The sequence below is a fragment of the Chiroxiphia lanceolata genome, chromosome 11 (genome assembly GCF_009829145.1).
Source record: "Chiroxiphia lanceolata isolate bChiLan1 chromosome 11, bChiLan1.pri, whole genome shotgun sequence".
NCBI lineage: Eukaryota > Metazoa > Chordata > Aves > Passeriformes > Pipridae > Chiroxiphia > Chiroxiphia lanceolata.
In genome coordinates, this window is record NC_045647.1 from 8,720,541 (window position 1) to 8,738,857 (window position 18,317).

Consider the following 18,317-nt stretch of genomic DNA (forward strand, 5'->3'; position numbering starts at 1 on the left):
ATAATTGATCTTGTACTGCATTCCTCCAGCTGATGCTTCACTGGTTATGAAATGAAGGCACATTTGGTCTGCCACGTGCTACTGCAAGCTCATCTTTCTCTCTGCTCCTCAGCATAGACTTAAGGCAGGGTTAGAAAGAATATATGTAAAGCTCTTGATCATCTGCCATTGATAGGTAGTTGGAGAAAGTGAATCTGTTAAGAACTACTCCAGCAGCAGGTTCAACAAAACCTTCCTTGAGATAACTTAATTCTGGAGAAAACAGAAGAGGATGAAGTGAAACTTCCCTAAGCAGCAAGGTACTTCAACACTGCCATAAAGATCTGGCTTTTCACAGTTCAAATCCAGTGGTTTACTCTTTTGGTCAAACGAATTTACCTTCAAAATTAGGCAAAAAGGAATCCCATGGAGATTCACCAAATATTAATCTGTTTATTTTGTTGCCATGACTCACCCAGAGAAGAAAAAAAAGATTGCACTTTCAAGTATGACAATGTCAATAATGCTTATGGTTTGTACAGAACCATAATTCCCAGCACATTCTATGGTATCTTTCTACCAAGGTAACTCTTGTTAACAATAAAACTTATTGCCTGGAATATGGCATCCAATAAATTTCAAGAAAGTAAATTTGTCATAAGTAATATTTAGTAATTAATTATTCCCTCATTATAGCTCCTGAATCATGAGCTAGAATATAATTGCATAATGATCACGTTAGTTTTGAGTATGATGGTGCTGCAGACTTAATTAAGAGCCAATGCTGAAGCATTTTCTCACAAGTTGTTTCTTATTCTGGGGTGGAGAGGCAGGATCATGAGCTTACTTTCTCTCTTTGAAATGAGCTGTTGCAATGACGTGTTGCAGTTCCAGCAGCGTTATTGTAGTAAATTGAATTCAGTGCAGTTTTCTGGTGGTGCAGGTCACTGGACAAGACTTGTAGCTGCTGAGCATCTTTGCATGAATATATTAGTTTCTGAGACAAATGCCATCACTCCAATGTTTAGGCCAAATCCCTGCTCTTTGACTGTTGCACTGCAGGTGTTGTTTGGTTTCTGCTCTCAGCTTCAGGCATGGCTGTTTATTTCAGTGCTCTTGTACAGTTATAACTGGTATAGGTGCATTGAGAGCTTCATGTGTTTATGAAGTTTCTTCATATATTTAGAAGTATATTAGGATATATCATCTGGATTGATAAAGGTGTAGTTCTTAGCTGAAATGGGTTGCACAACAGTATTTCTTTACAGGATCTTCTCAGAGCATCACAGCAGTTGTAACTAAAGTCCTTCTGTATCGGGACTCCTGCATTTCCAATTCGGTCACTGGTTATCGCTTTTGGACCTTCCAAGATCAAAAGGTTAATGTGATTCTAAGAATGTGATCATGATTCCTGGTACAAATGTAAGTTTAGATCTGCAGTAAATTTCCACCAAATGAGACTTGGATCAGAGGGTGTTTCTGAGCCACAAACGCTCCCTCAGCTGTTCTCACTGTGGTTCCACTTAGGCACCTGCTGTTGCCCGAGGCTGCCCCTGAGGCCAGGAGCTGCAGAAAAGGACGAATCCTACAGTAAAACACCTCTTGCTATGAGGAACTGAGCTTTTAGTTGACCTACTTGACATACCCTAAAGGCATTTAGAGGGAATATCAAATATATGAAAGACTTGTTTAAATGAGAAGTGAACAGTTCTGAATGTCGTATTTCCCGGCTGTGGCCCTCTGTCTTGTGGAGTCACTGTACTTTGTGTAGCAGTACTTTGTACTTCAGTCTGCTATCTTGCATGATTCAGACTATGAGCCACATCAGTATTTAAATTAGATGTATTGACTTTTAAAAGTAAAATAGTATTTATTGTTCATTTCTTGGAACTACTGCATATTTCATTGACGTTAAAAATTATTTTAAGTAGTTCCAGTGGAGTAAGAGGATCAGGTAGAATAAAAAAACCCACTGTATAAAAGCTGCAATGTGGTCTTCAAAGAGTGCACTTATCATAGTGTGGAGAGATCCATGTCAAAGATATGCAGTGATTGCTCTTGGCTCTAGTGGAACCGCTAATTCTCTATTTTATTGCGTAAATCTGGTCATCTCTATTAGTGTAAACATGTACCGAGCTACCTTATCAAGATCAAATTATTTAGATAATTTGTCTTATCTTAATGACTTTTTTTATTAATGGTGAGATGTGGCAGAGCAATATAAAAAAAAAATGTGTGTGTGTTTAATAGTCTGAAGCAATTTTTAAGTTTTTATTGTAACTTTATTGCATTTGCATTGGTTCTTAATCATCTTTATTGTTCACAGCTATGCTTTTTCCCAGACTTGCAAGTTCTATGATATACTATTTTCTGTATTGTTCCAAAGCAACCTTCTAAAATATATTTCAATACAATTCTAGTAAAACCCTCTAAGGAGTTCTCCTCCACCTTTTCCTATTATGAGATGCTCACTCTTAATCCAAATAACCTCTGCAGATTTCCTTCCAAAAGTCAGTCACTCTGTCTTCTTCAATAGGACATATTCTGGGCCTGGGGAAACGTCAGGTTTTGCTTTGCTACAGTTTTATGGACGTCCTAATTCTGTGGGTTTACTGGGAACTGAATAGATGCCTTGATATATTGCTGTTGTAATGAAGCAGAATATGTATTTGATTAATTTTTAAAGGCTTTTTGATGCTCTGTGTGTGTACGTGTTCGCTCACTTCTTAACTCCTCCTATAGACAGTGTCTGTGGAACCATTATTGTTTTCCTCACACAGAGAAATTGCTCCCATAGCCTTCAAAATGTGAAGAATTGTTCAAGGGCAGAAAAAAAGATAAATGACTGGCAGTTGTTTTTCAGTTATATTAATTTTATTAGTCATGCATTCTCCTGTGGTTTTTTGCAGAGCTCTGGGTTTTCTTTCTGTTAGCAATTAGAGCTTTTAAACAAAGAAAACTTCTGCTTAGATGCAATGATGAATTTAATACCCCTGCCTACACTCCTCAGTGAGAATCTAGGGACATTGTGGTGAGTTTTAATACCTGAAGCTTTGTCTGACTGATTCTCTCTGCTTGGGGCACTTGATGCAAATTCATGTAAAACAGAGTGGAAGAAAAGAATAATCCCTCACCCCACAGCACATTATTGCTGCATTCCCATCAGCTTATGGATGTGCAGAGGGGTCTCTCATACAGGCACATAACATAGAAATAATCACTTATTGCAGTGTTCTGCAGCTGGTTCTTCTGGCCCCAAGGTGCTGTATTCCCTCCTCGGTGAGGGCTGGACTGGCCCCTGAGCAGGAGGCCAGCAGGGGACACCATCCCTACATGTCCCTCAAATGCTCCCTGCTGTTACCCAGAGATGGGGGCAGCATCTAATCTGCATTAATCCTAAAATGGCAAAGCCCTGACCTCCAAGGTCGGAATTGTTGTTGAGTGTTGCTCTATAAGTGATGGGGTGTTTTCAGTGGAAGGGAGAGCAGAGACTACCGTGCTTTAAGTCATTCACCTGAGCTTATGAAATACATGAGGCAATATTGTCTCATAGGTATCACAGTTTGGGACACTTTTTTAAGGAAAACCAATTAGTCAAAACCAAAATATTAATGAAAAAGTCAGTTTTGATGTGTTTCCCCAACTTAAATTATTCAGGAAAATTTTTAACTAAAATACTTTTTATGTAAAATACTAGAATGCCAAAAATAGATATTTTAAGAGTTATTAAAGTTTTGGAAATGTTATTAACTACTACTTTTCATCTTTGAACTGTGCTTTTAATTATTTATTTTTTTGAGATTTTGACTCTTGCGCTGTTGTGAGAGAGAAGGAACAGGACCAGTACTTCGATTCCCTTGTGAGCTATGGATTCCTGACCATGTTACACATTGGAAATAAATAATTTTACCTGAGTTAAGAAATTCTGTAACAAACGGTGCAGAAAGCTAATATTGGTGAAACCCAACAGCTTCATACAGAAGCAATTACCCTTTCACTTTCAGATATTCTGCCTTTTCCCCCTTGTATTTTGTTCTTTTAAAGCCTCACATATTAAGAAAACCTGTCAATTTTAATGTTTTTAAGTGGTTCCTCAAGAAGACAAAGAAAAAAAAAGAACTTTATTCCTATTGTTAGAATGTCAGTACCTGGAGAGCCTTTAATTTTTTCCTTTATAAAGCTTTGAATTGTTCTGTTTGAAGTTCAAATTCAGGAATAAAACAAGAGTCAAAACTGAAAGTATGTTTCTATATAGCAAATTAATGGACTTAACCAGGAAAAAGCTGTGTTTAGTTCTAAAGCTTGTCACATAAAAGGAATTTTAACCTCTTTGGGGTTTCTTTTTTTTTTTTTTTTTGATCCCCCAAAGGCCATTTTTCTAACATTTTAGAACTACAGAATGTGTGTACCTTGATAGTTGTGTGTGAAAATTTATAATGGGCACTTCTTGAGGTTGATCAGAATCCCATTGAAGGGAACACAGAGCCTGGCTTAGACCTTAAGTACAGAATTACAATAATTTAAGCTTCAAAGTCAAAATTCATATAAAGCAAATAAAAATTACAGCTGTGCTTTTGAATTTCAGGCTCCCCTCTATGTGTACTAGTGGAAGGAAAATTTCATTTCAAGTGGTCATTATGCAGGTTTATTATGCCACATGTTTTGCTTTCCTTGTAGAAACTGAGTCCTCTCTGTCCGATCAAGTCAAAGTCACGGTGCAGTTACCAAATGCTCACTTTCCAGTCGTGACCCATCACCTCCAGTGTGAGCACATCCTGCAGTACTTACATGTCCATGGGGAATTTGTACTTGTGCTTGGCACTGCTGAGCGTGGCTTTGACGGTGTCCAGGTGCCCATTGCAGAACCACATTGCAGTAACATCTCTCAGTGCCAGTCTCAGAGGGCCCCGGTTATTATGGTCTGAAAGGTCAGTGGAAGAGCAAGAGGGATTGGCAGAAATATGTGCAGACTTGGCTGCTGAGGGCTGAGAGCTGGCACACGTGTTCAAGCATCCTTGTGCTGCTGGTGTTCAGAAACTGTTGAACCAACCGTGTGTGCTTGGCCACCAGTCTGAGCTTTTCCAAACAAGTCACAATCTTAACAGACCAACAGGCTGTTAATTTGAATTATGGAGGAGGTTCATGGTCTTTGGTGCATCAAACGCCTGCCCAAGGTTGTGCAGGGAGTGGTCTGCTGTGCCCAATATATAAGGACAAGGGATTTGGTTGAAAACATTGGTCATCCTTAGGTTTTAGCTCAGTCTGAGGGCAACGGGTCTGATCCACTCTTGCTTTGCAGCTACTTTATGGTTATGCACTTCCACTAAAATACCTGGAGTTTTAAGCTACTATCTACTGGTAGTCTTTGAAAAATACTGACATTCCTGGTTGTTTAATGAATCTTTAATGGAGCTTTTAGTGTGTGTGAGGGTTTGCATATTGATTTGTGTGTGCATATTTGGGTATAAAGAAGAAAAGTAAAGCTATTGAGAGACTTCTGCAAGATTTAGAGAGAGAAATGTATTGTTATGGATTAGAATAAGGTGTAAAGGTTTTTCACTCCTTAAAATGGAGAAGTTGACATATTAAATTGCATATACTCTAATGATGTGGACTGACTCAGAGAATTTGAAGGAAATAACAGCTGTGCACATCAAAGCTTAAAAATAGAAACTTCATCAGTCAGTAGCGGTTCAGAATGAATGAAGAAATCACGAAATTATTAATTATAGTGTTTAGAGAAAGGAAACATTAAGTTCTAACTTTCTGAAGGCAGAATGCTGTCTTCAATCATGCAGTTTGTCTGCTGGGTATCAGCCCCTTGTCCTGCTGAGCCACTCTGTTAAAGTGGGGGCTGTTGTCCAAACATGGGCACCTACTGCAGTTTCAGATCCCCCAAGATGATTCAGGTTTCCCACCTGAATGACAGTTATGACATAGGGCATATGGGAGACTTCTGCCCTTCTGGAGTGGCAGCTGGATGCCCTGAGGCATCTCAGATGGCAGTAGATGCTTCTGTCTAAGGAGTAATTGCACATAGACATAAGTACAAACTCACTTTCACTTGCAGCTTTAATACACAGGCATCATGAGTTCCTAGCAGTGTTTTTGCAGTGGGTAATTGCAGAAAGCAATGAACAATTTATGTAATTTTAAACTTAGGAAGAATTTTGAGGTGAATAGAGCAGTTATACAGCTTAAAATCTGACCAGGATATAAAGTTAAAAACTATCCTAGTGTCAAAAATTGTAGTTAAAAACTATGATTTAAAGTTGCAGGGGATGGTTGTTTTCTTAATGACCTCAAATCCATGAATTCATTCTAACATTTGCCTTTTAATATATTCATAGTTAAATATAGCTTGAATGTTGTCCTAATTACATTCTCATGTTAATTTAGCTCTGATTCAGAATTTCGATCATTATTCTTTGTAGAATTATTTTGAAATGATGGAAAGTTCAGTAAAGATGCTCTAGTGTGTGATTGTGCCTTTGAATTATTTATCACATTCCAAGACAGAAATATAGTTAAAACCTAGTTTGAGTTGTAAATGAGTTTTGGTAATGTAAGGAGGAAGTGCAAATCCTTTTTGCAGAACGACATGTTTTATGGGTGCATCATTAGGTGCTGCAGGAGAGCTTTGAGGCCCCGTGTGAGCAGAGAGGCTCCCGCTTAATAAGGAAACATCCACTGCACCAACTGGCAAATGCTGTCTAAGCAGATGAGATAGATAAAGTGTGGAAGAGGAGAGGGAGAGATACAGAGGCAACTTGCCGAAGTGACAGTGCAGATTAGTGGCAAAATTAAGAAAAGAAAACAGATGTCCTGTGTTGGTCACAACCAGCCCTCTCCCTCTGCAATGTGCTATGGAAACAAAAGCTCTCACAAGCAGTGTTTAGCTCGTGTTTTTCACAACCCTCTGCAGTGGCAAGTAGTACAGGGCTAATATCAGGTTGAAGAAACCATGATTAATGCAAAAATTATGTTTGTGGCCCTGAGCTAGGTAGAGAACAAACAATTGCTGCTGAGGTGTGTACGAGTCTGAGAGGGTGAGAAACTTCTGGGGAAAATTCCAAAGGAGGAAAGGAAACTTGTCTTAATGTAAGCAGCAGTTTTGCTAGAGGTAAGTGAGGGGAAATTCTTCATTTATAAATGGTTCATTGAGCCATGATAATAAAGCAGTGCTGCAGAAGAAGGATAATTATCTACTTAAGTATCAGATGCCCTAAGGGTACAAGCTTCCCTTCTTTCCTTTGAAAAATGAACTCAGATTAAACGAATGTCCTTTTTCCTGTTTTAGTGTTGACATGGATTTCCTTTTTATGAGTAAAATTAATTAGTTTTCCTATTCCTTTATGCCTGGTATGGAAATCAGGTCTGCCAAGCAACTTTCCAGCTCTTCCCTTGGGCCCCGAGCTCAGCCAATGGCATCCTTTATGGAGGTGCTTTGTACAGTGTGCTGGGAAGGCACAAATGAATTACAAGGGGTGTACTGTGCCCAGTAGCTTACCAAGAGGCACAGCATCTCAGAACCAAAACCCCACAAAACCAGGCTTTTTGTCCCCTTCCAGGATTGTTTTGCTTCCGAGTACCTGCTTTCTAAATATATACATCTCCTTTATTAAATGTTAATATGGTAAATTGGAAAAAGAGAAAAGGAGAACAGTGGTGGCATAGCTGATGCTGCACTAGAGAAACTGAGAAACAGATTTTCAGAGCAGATTAACACCCACAGCTGGGACCAGTCTTCTCCTGTTCTGCTGGGAGCTGCTAGAGGTGGAGCTCGCTTGAAAATTCTGCTCCCACTTTCACAAATATCCATTACAGAATTGTCTGTCCTCATCTGGACTCTGAAAAATGATCAAAACCTGCCACTACTTCTTTACTTCAAAAAATGTCTGGTTTTCTCCCCGTCAGAAATATAAGTGATTCCTACAGTAAACTTGGTGAATGCAAACATGTTGTCTCTGTGCTTATGGAAATAATTAATCTTTCACATGTATTAATCTTTCCTTGTTTCAAATGTCTCATGTGGTTCTTGAAAATCAGGTTGATGTAACCTTTGTGTGAACCTGTTAACTGCAGAGCAGCTCCTAGTTATCTTTCCCAGGTTATAGAGAATATTCCTGAATACCTGCAGGCTTCAAGATGCAGTAAAAATAAAGATGGCTGTAATACAATGGCACGGAACTTAATTTTCTTCAAATAGTCCTTTGAACACTCATTTTAATACTGAAAAAAATAATTTTCATAGCCTTTGGTCATGGAAGTTCAAGTGATGTTAAAGGTTATCTTAAGGTCTTTTTTCTGCAAATACTATTCTGTAAGTCAGCAAAGAATCCTGTCTGCGGGGAATTGAAATGAGAATCAAGTCCCAAGTTCTTGCTTGTTGGATTTACACAACTGAGACTCTGCTAAGAATTCTGGACCATATTAATAATGTTACAAAATTGACTTTCAAGCAAGGAATCATAGCAATTATTAATTACTGTGAACACAGCAGATCTGATGACTGCGAACAGCATCTGTGTACTTCCATTATTTACTTTATAACTTCATTTCACTGACTCACAAAGCACAGTCACCAAGGTAGAATTAAATCAGAGTATGTTCACAAGGTTGTGAACACTGTGCTTAAAAGGAAATAGTCTTAATTATCTTATTTTTAAAAAAAAAAAAAAATTTATAACAGTTGAGTATTTCTTGTGAATCGTAATTAATGTCATGTACAAAGAAGCAATCTACTATAATCAGCACACTGTCAGCTTTTCACATTTAGGTACCAAAAATTAGAGTTGTAAGATCAAGATTTTAAAAAATACATATCACATATGTGGAAAAGCATTGTAAAACTGCTGTCTTGGACCACACTCCCAAACCTGTCTTAAATTCTTTTGGTTTTCCACTATTTTTAATCACAAAAGAAAATGTCTCTGACTTTCAGACCTGTTAACACGAGCATTTCTCCACTGAAATGGTAAATTTGAGTGTGTGAAAACTGCTTTCCTTTAGATGTCTCAGTAGTAGCACATGGACCTTAGTTTAGTCATATGGGTCATATCTGAGGCATTTGAGGAAACAAGATCTGAACAAAGCATCATAAGATTCTCTGTATTTAGCTCTATGTTTTAGATGCTCTTCCTGTATCATCAGAGAGGAAGAGTTTAGTCACTTTGGAGGTGATCAGAACCAGGTTACAGGCTGGGAGTTGAGACACTCCTCCTTATGGACCACTCAGACTTGTGTTTGTGCCTTGACACTGCCACCTTCAGATGTCCTCGTTTGTCCCCTGCGGCCGGTGGAGCGTTTCCGTGACCTGTGTCCCGAGGAAGTGGCTGATTTATTTCGTACGGCGCAAAGGGTCGGGAATGTGGTGGAGAAACACTTCTGCGGCACCTCGCTCACCATCTCAGTCCAGGTTTGTGAGCCAGTCAACTAAAAAAAGGGTTTAGTGGTTTGTTTTATCAAGCTTTCAACCTTCTTCCCTAGTCCAATGAGGAAAGGACATTGAAACTTCAAGGGGCAATAAATGCAAGATCATAGTAATAAAAAAAAAAAAAGAAGCCAAATAACTGCATTGCAGTCTTCCAGATTTACCATTGAAAAAAATCTAAAAGGCAAACCACTGGGAAAGTGGGGTTAATTAATAAGTGCAAAACTTTGGAATAAGCCTGCAAACGCTCCCAAACACAGTGCTTGTTTGTGAATATTTCAGCAAACACTCTTCCTTGAAAGGAGCATTTTCAGGGTTGACCTAGAGAAGGCAGCCACATCTCCTCGTTCTGCACGTAACCCAGTGCTTATGATGGAAATAGTGATTCCTTCTCACAGATATTTATATACAGGAAGAGTGATGTAGCCATGTAAATATGTTTCTGACCTTTCAGTTATTTGTGCTGGGTGTTTTTATACCAAAAATGAGTTCTGTTTAAAGCAAACCAGAAGACTAAGCCCATTCATTAGAATCAAAATTTAAGCAAGCATACTGGGATTAAATTCTCACTTTCATGTGTGTTTTATGTTCACAAGGATCAGAAATCTCTTGCTAGCTATTGAAAAATATGATCTAAAAGAATGAAAAACTGCTGTTTCTGTTATCTAAGACAGAGTTGCTCCCTTTGTCATGGCCCGATATGAAAAGGAGCCTTGTCCAAAGACTTTGTGTTGAATGGTCCTCAGGAAAAATATGCTAAATTAACATACATTGTAATTGGATGTAAATGATTATTGAGTAAGATTTCTGAATTCCTGTGTGATCCTTGTTGGATCCTCTAACCTGAGACTTCTTCCTTTGCTTACAGGATGGCCCCGAAGCTGGACAAACGGTGAAGGTGAGTGCTTATTATGCAGAATACAAATTAAGAAATAATTATAAAAACTAATTAAAGATCAAAGCTGGTCATCTGCAGACCATTGCTGTATTCTTATTTTATCCTTGAGATCAAAAAATCTCAAGTGTACAATAGCAATAAATACTTTTCACAGAAATTGCTCAAGATAATGTTTACAGGTTTTCTTCCTAGACAAAAATATTCAATCAAGAAAATATCTTTTCTAAGCTGCTCTGTGTATTTATGCAAGGAAAGCCTCATGAACCAGGCATCTGTTTTAGTTTTTTTGTTTGTTTTATGGAGAAAATATTGCCCTTCCATTCATAATCTCTTTGTTTTTCTGTTTATTGCCTAATGAGTTGTAGCTAATTATAGGAACAGTTAAACTGAACCACATTATGAAAATATACCTTTTGTCTATGCTTTCTCTCAACACATTCATACCACATTCTTCTTACTGAAGTTCAAATGTAATGGAGCCAGTGAAGCTTAAAACCAGATTTTAAGTGTACTTCTAAAAAAAAGGCAGGGGGGTTGGAGGGGAAGAGAAGGATTTATGATTATAGTCTCCACTTGAGTAATAACACAGATAACATCCAAGATGGCTCTCCAGCCATGTTTCACTGCCTCGTAATGCAAATGCACGTGTAGTTAGATGATGTGCCTGAACATTAGATAAAGGCTATTTTTCACGTTTGGAATCAAAGGAAAGTCAAATATGGCTATGGGTTCGTAAAATCAAATTAGTCGTCTCCGAGAAGCTGTTTGGGTTGATTAAGAGAACTGTAACAACCAAACAATGGTGTATAGCAACATTTTACTTTTTTCCAATTTGCTGTATTGACCTTATTTTTCCTACTGCTTTTTGTTGCCTGCTTTGAATATTTAACAGAGAGGTAACAGGGAGAGAGAAGGAAAAATTTAGAAAAATCCCCAAGCTTTGGGAAGTGATGAAGGAATGTAATATAATTTACTTCAGTTCTGTGACAAAAAAGATTACTTGGCTCATGACGTGGAGTGCGTGGAGTGGGTTTCACTGAGAATGTCTGTTGATAGGTGAAATAATAAGTTTAAATACTTTCAAAGTAAATTCTGTCACTATCAACAACATGTTTTAAGAAGCAGATGACAAGATTTCTTTTAATATCTTGGACAAATGTTTTTTCTTTGTAAGGAGAAGGTTTATAGGAGTGATTATATTAATATGTGAGAAAAATTTCTAATATGAATGAGCAAAGCCAGATGTAAAAATTCCCATCCTCTGTGATTGTGGACAGTAACAAAAGCTTATGTAGACCTTAAAAAGGCAGGAAGTCCTGTGTTGTTTTGTATTCCTACTGGAAACAAGGAGCATTAAGTGTTAATCTGTTACAAAATGGCAGCCACCCTTCATGCTTCCTTCTTATACTTTTAATAAGCACTGAGATGAAAGCACTGATCTTAAGCTGTGAACCCCCAGACTTTGTAATAATGAGTGTGTATTCATAAATCAGAGGTTATCAGTTTGCATTTCTCTACTTTTCCACACCATTGGGTAACACTGTAATTTATCATCTTCACTTTGGGATGTTTATCATCCAAAAATGCCAACAACTATTTTCTTCAGAGAACTTAGAGCTTTCAAGACTTCAATCAGGGAAGAAATTACTATGATCAAGATCTTCTTTTAAGTGAACAGTGTGGTGGATACATAAATGGCTGGTTTCATTCGAACTGCTCTGAATCAGAAAGTTTGAAAAAAACACCTATGTGACCCACAAATAATTTATGAACCTTAAATTCAACGTGTCGTGTGTTTCTGTCAGTGGATTTCTTTGGATGTTTGTTTTCATATATCAGAATGCACTGTAATCCAGTCTTCCTCTGAGGGAGCTTTTATTAAAATTTCTGGAACAGACTAAACATTAGAAAAACATTCTAATAGTAAGACTAGCAAAACATCACAATAATATCCATGGAGTTTGTGGAATCTGTTAAGTAGGGTAGGCAAGCGTATCTCAGGAGCTAATTAGGTGTAGCTGAATTTGCTTTGAATGGGGTCACATACCAGATGGCTTCAAGAGTCCTTTCCATTTGTATTTTGTATAGTTCTGTATACCTGTATAGATGTAGGGCACTGTAATGTGCTAAGTAGGAACAGAATTACAGGAAGCAGGAGAGTACTGGCTGTTTAAATTGCTCAGTGCAAAGCTTCGCTACAAAATGGGAAGGGTTATCAGCCTAACTGAAGGCAAAAACTGAGAAATTTTGTCTGAAAATTTAGGTAATTCACTTTCTTTGTCCACAGGAATGAACAGTAACCCATGTCCAGGAAAAATCTTGAATCTGAGTATGAGTCTTAGGTCTTTCTTTGCAATGGAGATGCTGAAAATTGTGTGGCAACGTATGCAACAGGTTGAAAGGAGATTACCCTTCAGTGTGATCTGGATAGAAATCATGATAAGATTGTCTGCCAGTGTTACATTTTCCTTGGGCTGGTGTGAAAGCTGCTCGTGATGTGACATATACTGCAGTGTCAGGATCCTTCATTGGTGCATTTGTGCTAAAACCTTCCTAGCTAACTACTGGAAGCTGTTCATAATCAATTGTAGTTTCATTCTAGCTGTACTCTGTTCCTCCTTTGAATCTAAGGTAGCAGAGCCTGCAGGACAATGTTTATTGGGAAGTTTATGGTCCTTCAAATTCCCCCATTATGTAGTCGTGTATTTGCATTGGATGGGTCCTTGGAAGTAATTCTACCTGACCCTCAGCTCATCAGTACTTTGCAAGTATAGGTGGGTCTTTTCTTTAGAAGCTGGAAATATACACTTGGTAAGGAATTCTGAACCATGTCCCAGGTCTCAGACCAAAAATAATGCAATATCTTGCTTCATAGTATTTTTTCATAGCTCTCCACATATTGTACCTATTCCAGTCCTACCACCTATTTAGGAGAAGAAAAAATGTCCCTCTCCAGAGATGGTCACAGACTTGCACACTGTGTTTTATTGTAAGAGGTTCTTGTACCACTCACAACAATGAACCTGAGCATCTGTGGCACCTGAGCAATGTGTCAGCAAGCAAACCCATCTTTTAGTATTCAAGACATTGAATGCTTCTTGAGAAAGGAAGGAAATTGTATTTAGGTCCTCTCTTAAAGAATATGAATCTCTGCAATTTTGAGCTCTGTTTTTATTGGAGAACACAAAACCTGCGGTGTCCTTGTGCCAGAAATGGAGGGTGAGTTTCATGCTGGTTCTGTTTGAGAATGCCTTAAATATCCAGGCAATTTCATGGATCAGGGAAATCAGCTCTGCATCTTAATGCAGGGCTCTTATTGCTATGTCAAGTGAGCGACGTTTCAAGATTTCCCTGCTATATTTTATAGCCTTCTTTTCAACATCAAGTCAGCAAATGCTCCAGCTGCCTTGGTGGATGTATAGCATAGTGTAGAATAAACTCTCAGGTTTACCTTTTACTTGAGATTCAATCACAAGAAACTCCATGTATCCTGTACTCTGTAAAGGCCAAACAAATCAAGCTGGCAGGAGCATGAGGCAACTAATTTGTCTGTAGAGACAAGATAATATTGCACAGCGAGTGTCCATTGCACAAACACATATGAACACATACTCTATTTTGCAGCAGTGTTGAAGTCTCCAGCAGCTCAGCACCTCCTCTGTTATCCATGAGTAAGTGCCTGTTTGCCAGGTACAGGTTCACCTGAATAAATGAGAAAGCGAGGCTGATGGTGGCAGTGTGGGTATATGTGCAGAAAATTATTTTATATGTCACACATTCCACTAATTATTTTACACGGAGAAGATTTTCTCATGATTATTTTTTGATGTACATGTTTTTCTGTTCCAGATGTTTTTTAATGCTGTGTTAAATCAATCCACCTGGCTTGCATTCCTTAGAAATCTTAACCTGAACTGTGGAGCCTAAGGTTCGTTTAAGCCCTGCAGACTGCTCTTTCATCCTCTTTGTTTATTTATGACTTGACCCGAAGTCCTGGACTTCAGGTTTGAGTCTTTGAATCTAATCAGATCACATTGCAGACTGATTGCATTGGAAGGACTAAATTCCCTAACTGCAATACTTTTGATGCCTCAGCCTGCTTTCCCTGCAGGCCAGCAGGCGTGAGTCCTTGTTTAATAGAGCATTGGAAACCTCCTTTTGCTCTCTTAAAAGAACAAAAAAAGCTGGTGTTTGAAAAATGCAAAGATTTTTCTTACCTCTAAACCAATCTAAAAATTCAAATAAGAAAAAAAAACATGGAAGAAACGAATTTTTGAAAACCAGATTGTAGTGAAACATGAACAAATCATACTCGTGAGAATGATGGTTCTCTTGAAAGCTCGTGGGATGTCCAAAAATGATTTGATGAAGTGCAGCAGTGTCTTTGAATTGCTCTGAGAACCACTCTAATAGTATTTGGTTGGAGACTATGTAATATTGTGGATAGGTAATTGCTACAGCAAATTCAGTAGTCTCAGGGCTGCTATGTCTGTTTTGAGCTCATAATTTTTTTTCTATTTTGGTACTATATTTAGTTTGGGGTGGTTTGGGGTTAGTGATGTATATTTTCAAAGCTAGGATTATACTGCCCCTCACAGAGATGGAGAAGCAGCAGGCTCATCTAGATACTTTCTCCCCTGTCCTTTAAAGCCTTTTGCTAGCTCTTTGTTTTCTGTGCTTTCTATATAATAATTATTGCCCTTTCCTTCAGGGCTCTTTTCAAAATCTGCCTTGTGTTGATTTAATTCTCTGTTCAGTCCCTTGGCCTGATCTGTGTTTTCTATGATGCAAAATAAGTCCCAGTTTTCTTTGCTTTGTCAAGTCCTTACTTCTGTTCACTACATGTAACATTTAGGGTTTGATTGATCTAAAAGCTTTCCAGGAAAAACATAATGTTGGGGGGTTTTTACCATGCTTATAGTCCAAAGAAACACTGGTAAATCTGTAAACACTCCCCTCATACAAATAATAATAATAATAATAATAATATACAGGACTTAGAATGAAAACGGTTCTTTAGGCCCCCATAATGTGTACAGATCAGTTCCTGTACTGTAAACATGGTAACAGTTGACTAAAGTAAGAGGTGTCTGTGTCCACTATACACTCACAGAGAGTTATGGAGATTTTTTTTAAGACTGAAGGAGATGAAAGTGGGAATGTGGAAGCAGCCTAGTGATTGATGGACATGACACCACCCTAGCTGAGAATACCAAAGGCCCCGAGGCACTGATAAATTGAAATGATGACCTGGATAATGAAGTCTGATCTAGAAATACCAGGTTCTGAACTTTCCTGAAGGGATGGGAACTGAAATTTTTGAAAGATTCTATTTAGCAGTGAATTATGATGGTTTTGAATCTGGATGATTTTGAATTTCCAGTAGTGAATTTCCTGACGTGCTGTACCCCTGACTTGTAAAGTAATATAATTCTCTGTTCCTGCAAACACATAGAATAGTCTATATGGACTAGAATATAAAACAAAAACAAACAAACAAAACAAAATAGGGTTAAAAATAGGCAAGTATAAATCAGGAAAGTAGATGAAATTTCTAAAGATTTCAGTTGAAGCGTGGGGATGAAAAGGAAGATTTTACTATTCCACACTAGCAGTTCTACCGTTCTTTCCTGCCATATGGATTTCTTAGATGAATATTCTCTTTAGGTAGTTTAATTCCAAAAATATCCCCAGAGCTAGTCACAGATATTGACACTGTCTAAATTAAACTATAATAAGCAAGTAAGTGGGCTCAAACACTCGTTTGAATCGCCTCAGTGAGCAGATATTGAAAGTGAGGCAGCTCTGTTGGCCACATCCAGCATCCAGCCCCTCCTTGCTGGGCACGTTCCCCTGGAGCAGCATCGCTGGGCAGCTCTCCCAAGGGTCAGTGCTGCCCACCCGCAGAGGGTTCAGCTCCTGTGTGGCATGAAGGGTGTGTGCACTTCCAGGAATGTCCATGGGAGCAGGGATGTGCCTGTCCCAGCCCCCAGCAGCCACATCATGTGTCAGCAGAGCCTTACAAGTCCAGGGGGCCGGTGGCTGTGCCAGCAGCTGGTCCAAGTGGAAAGCGAGCAGTCGCCCATGGAGCCCTGCTCCTGCTGGGACAGTGCCCAGGGTGACCTGACTGTCCTGCAGGGAAGGGTTAAACGCTACCAGGGCTCCCCACGCTCTGCCCTTCTGTGCAGCTCCAGGAGAGCCTGCTCCTGCTTTGAGAAAAGATTTTTAAATATACTTCTTTTTTTTTTTTTCCCCCTGGTATATGTTCAGATATTTACAGTTTTCGTGACAGATGAATCTTGAACAAATCAGTCATTCAGAAGGGTTTATTTGGGAGGTTGAAAGCTCTTCAATTTTTTTCTTTTTTTCTCTTTTTTTTAATTCAGTAAACAGAGTTACATTTCAAAATGAGAAAGTATTTCTAGCAGAAAGCTAGAAAAAATTTCCTCTGAAAATGTTATAACAGGGTATTTGACAACAAAAAACTTTTTCTTCGTGAAAACAAAACCTCCTTTGGAAATACTTTCTGTTTTATTGAACTGACATTTCGTGACCAAAAGAAAACAATATAGGAAAGGTTGTTGAGAAATCCATGTCATGCTGCTCTTCATTTGCCCCACAATGACTGAGATTAGGATCAAAAATTCTATGTTTTAATTAGAAAGTATCTTTCACTTCTTTGTTCCCATGTTACAGCAATATGTTTTGCATTTAAAGCTTTCTCTGTGTCAGAGTATGTACAATCAATCAAATGCCACTCTTGAGTACAGGTCCTACAAATACCCTTTTGTACTGGAAATGTAAAACCTCTTGAAATCCCAGACAATGCATGAGGTTTAAAATCATTAATAGCACAGTCAAGGCTGTCTGATTAATTTTTGTGTGGTGAGTGTATGAATTTCTTTCCAAGCTCCATCTCATCCGTAATACTTTTTTTTTCTTTGTCAGTCTCATATCTTATAAACCTCTTCATTTAACTGGGAATGCTTGGCTGTTGGGGTTTTTTTTTTGTTATGAATCCTTGCTTTCAACTGAATCTAACTCACCAAAAAAGGTGTAAAAGCATTGCCATTTAATTCAGATGTGTAACTTGATGCTGTTCTGTGTGTTGTAGTAAGTGAAAATTGTTTATTAAGCAAGTGTTGCAAAGCTAGATTTCAGTTTAATAGGTTTCTGACTAAATCTTTCTAAAAATTAATACCATGCTTTATAACAAAATATCTTGTGCCTGTGCTCTGACTTAGTGTGATTTTGCACATTTGTCTTTGCATTCTAACCCACCAGGTACTGCTTCTCCTAAGATCCACATAAAATTATTCCTATGCTGACCACAGATCAGAAGGGATGTCGAAGGGTCATGTGCAAAACAGACTTCTCTGCTCCATGCCAGTGTGCCTTCTATAAGCAGGCATTAACCCACACTTAAACGGTTTTGTGGTTGAGTTTATTGGGTGTTCTTGCCCAAAGGCATTTTCAGTTGACTGATCTGTGTTAAACTTTGGTGCCTTAGCTGCCTGGCTGGATGCTGTGACATCCAGAATCTCCCAGGGAAGGGCAGAATCATGGTGCTTTGCTCATGTCAGTGACCCAGTTTCAGCCAGACAAAGGGAACCCACTTATTAGAGCCCTGGGTGCCTTATCAGTGGAGTAATAAAGAAAATCTGAAGTTGGCTCCATATTTTTTTTTTCCCTTAAAGTCAACTCCCCTTCTGAAAATGAAAAAAGCTGTGTACTTAAAGCTGTCCCTGCAGCTCCCCCAGAGAGCCTGCACAGCTTGAATGAATTTAATTCTTAAAAATGTCAACAAGGCAAGAGTGTATGTAATGTTTTTGCATATAATATCAAGGGAATGGAGGCCTCTCCTAGCCCCATGTTCCTTTGTCACAGGAAAGAGCAGTGTCCTGTAACCTCTCAAAAGTCTAAGCACATCTGAAATACAAGGATATCTGATCTAGTCCATTTTAGTCTGTTCTGGCAGCACCATGTTAGCCCATGCAGAACTTTCTT

General features: G+C 38.5%; 1 protein-coding gene across 4 annotated transcripts in view; it reads left to right on the top strand.

Annotated features, from left to right (window-relative positions):
• FHIT (fragile histidine triad diadenosine triphosphatase) overlaps window positions 1-18,317 on the top strand; it is a 551,107-nt gene that overhangs the window by 400,408 nt on the left and 132,382 nt on the right. For all 4 annotated transcript variants that reach the window (XM_032699375.1, XM_032699377.1, XM_032699376.1 and 1 more), the window contains 2 exons: window positions 9,252-9,397; window positions 10,281-10,310. In XM_032699375.1, the coding sequence (XP_032555266.1) occupies window positions 9,252-9,397; window positions 10,281-10,310 (176 nt within the window). The remainder of the gene's footprint in view (window positions 1-9,251; window positions 9,398-10,280; window positions 10,311-18,317) is intronic.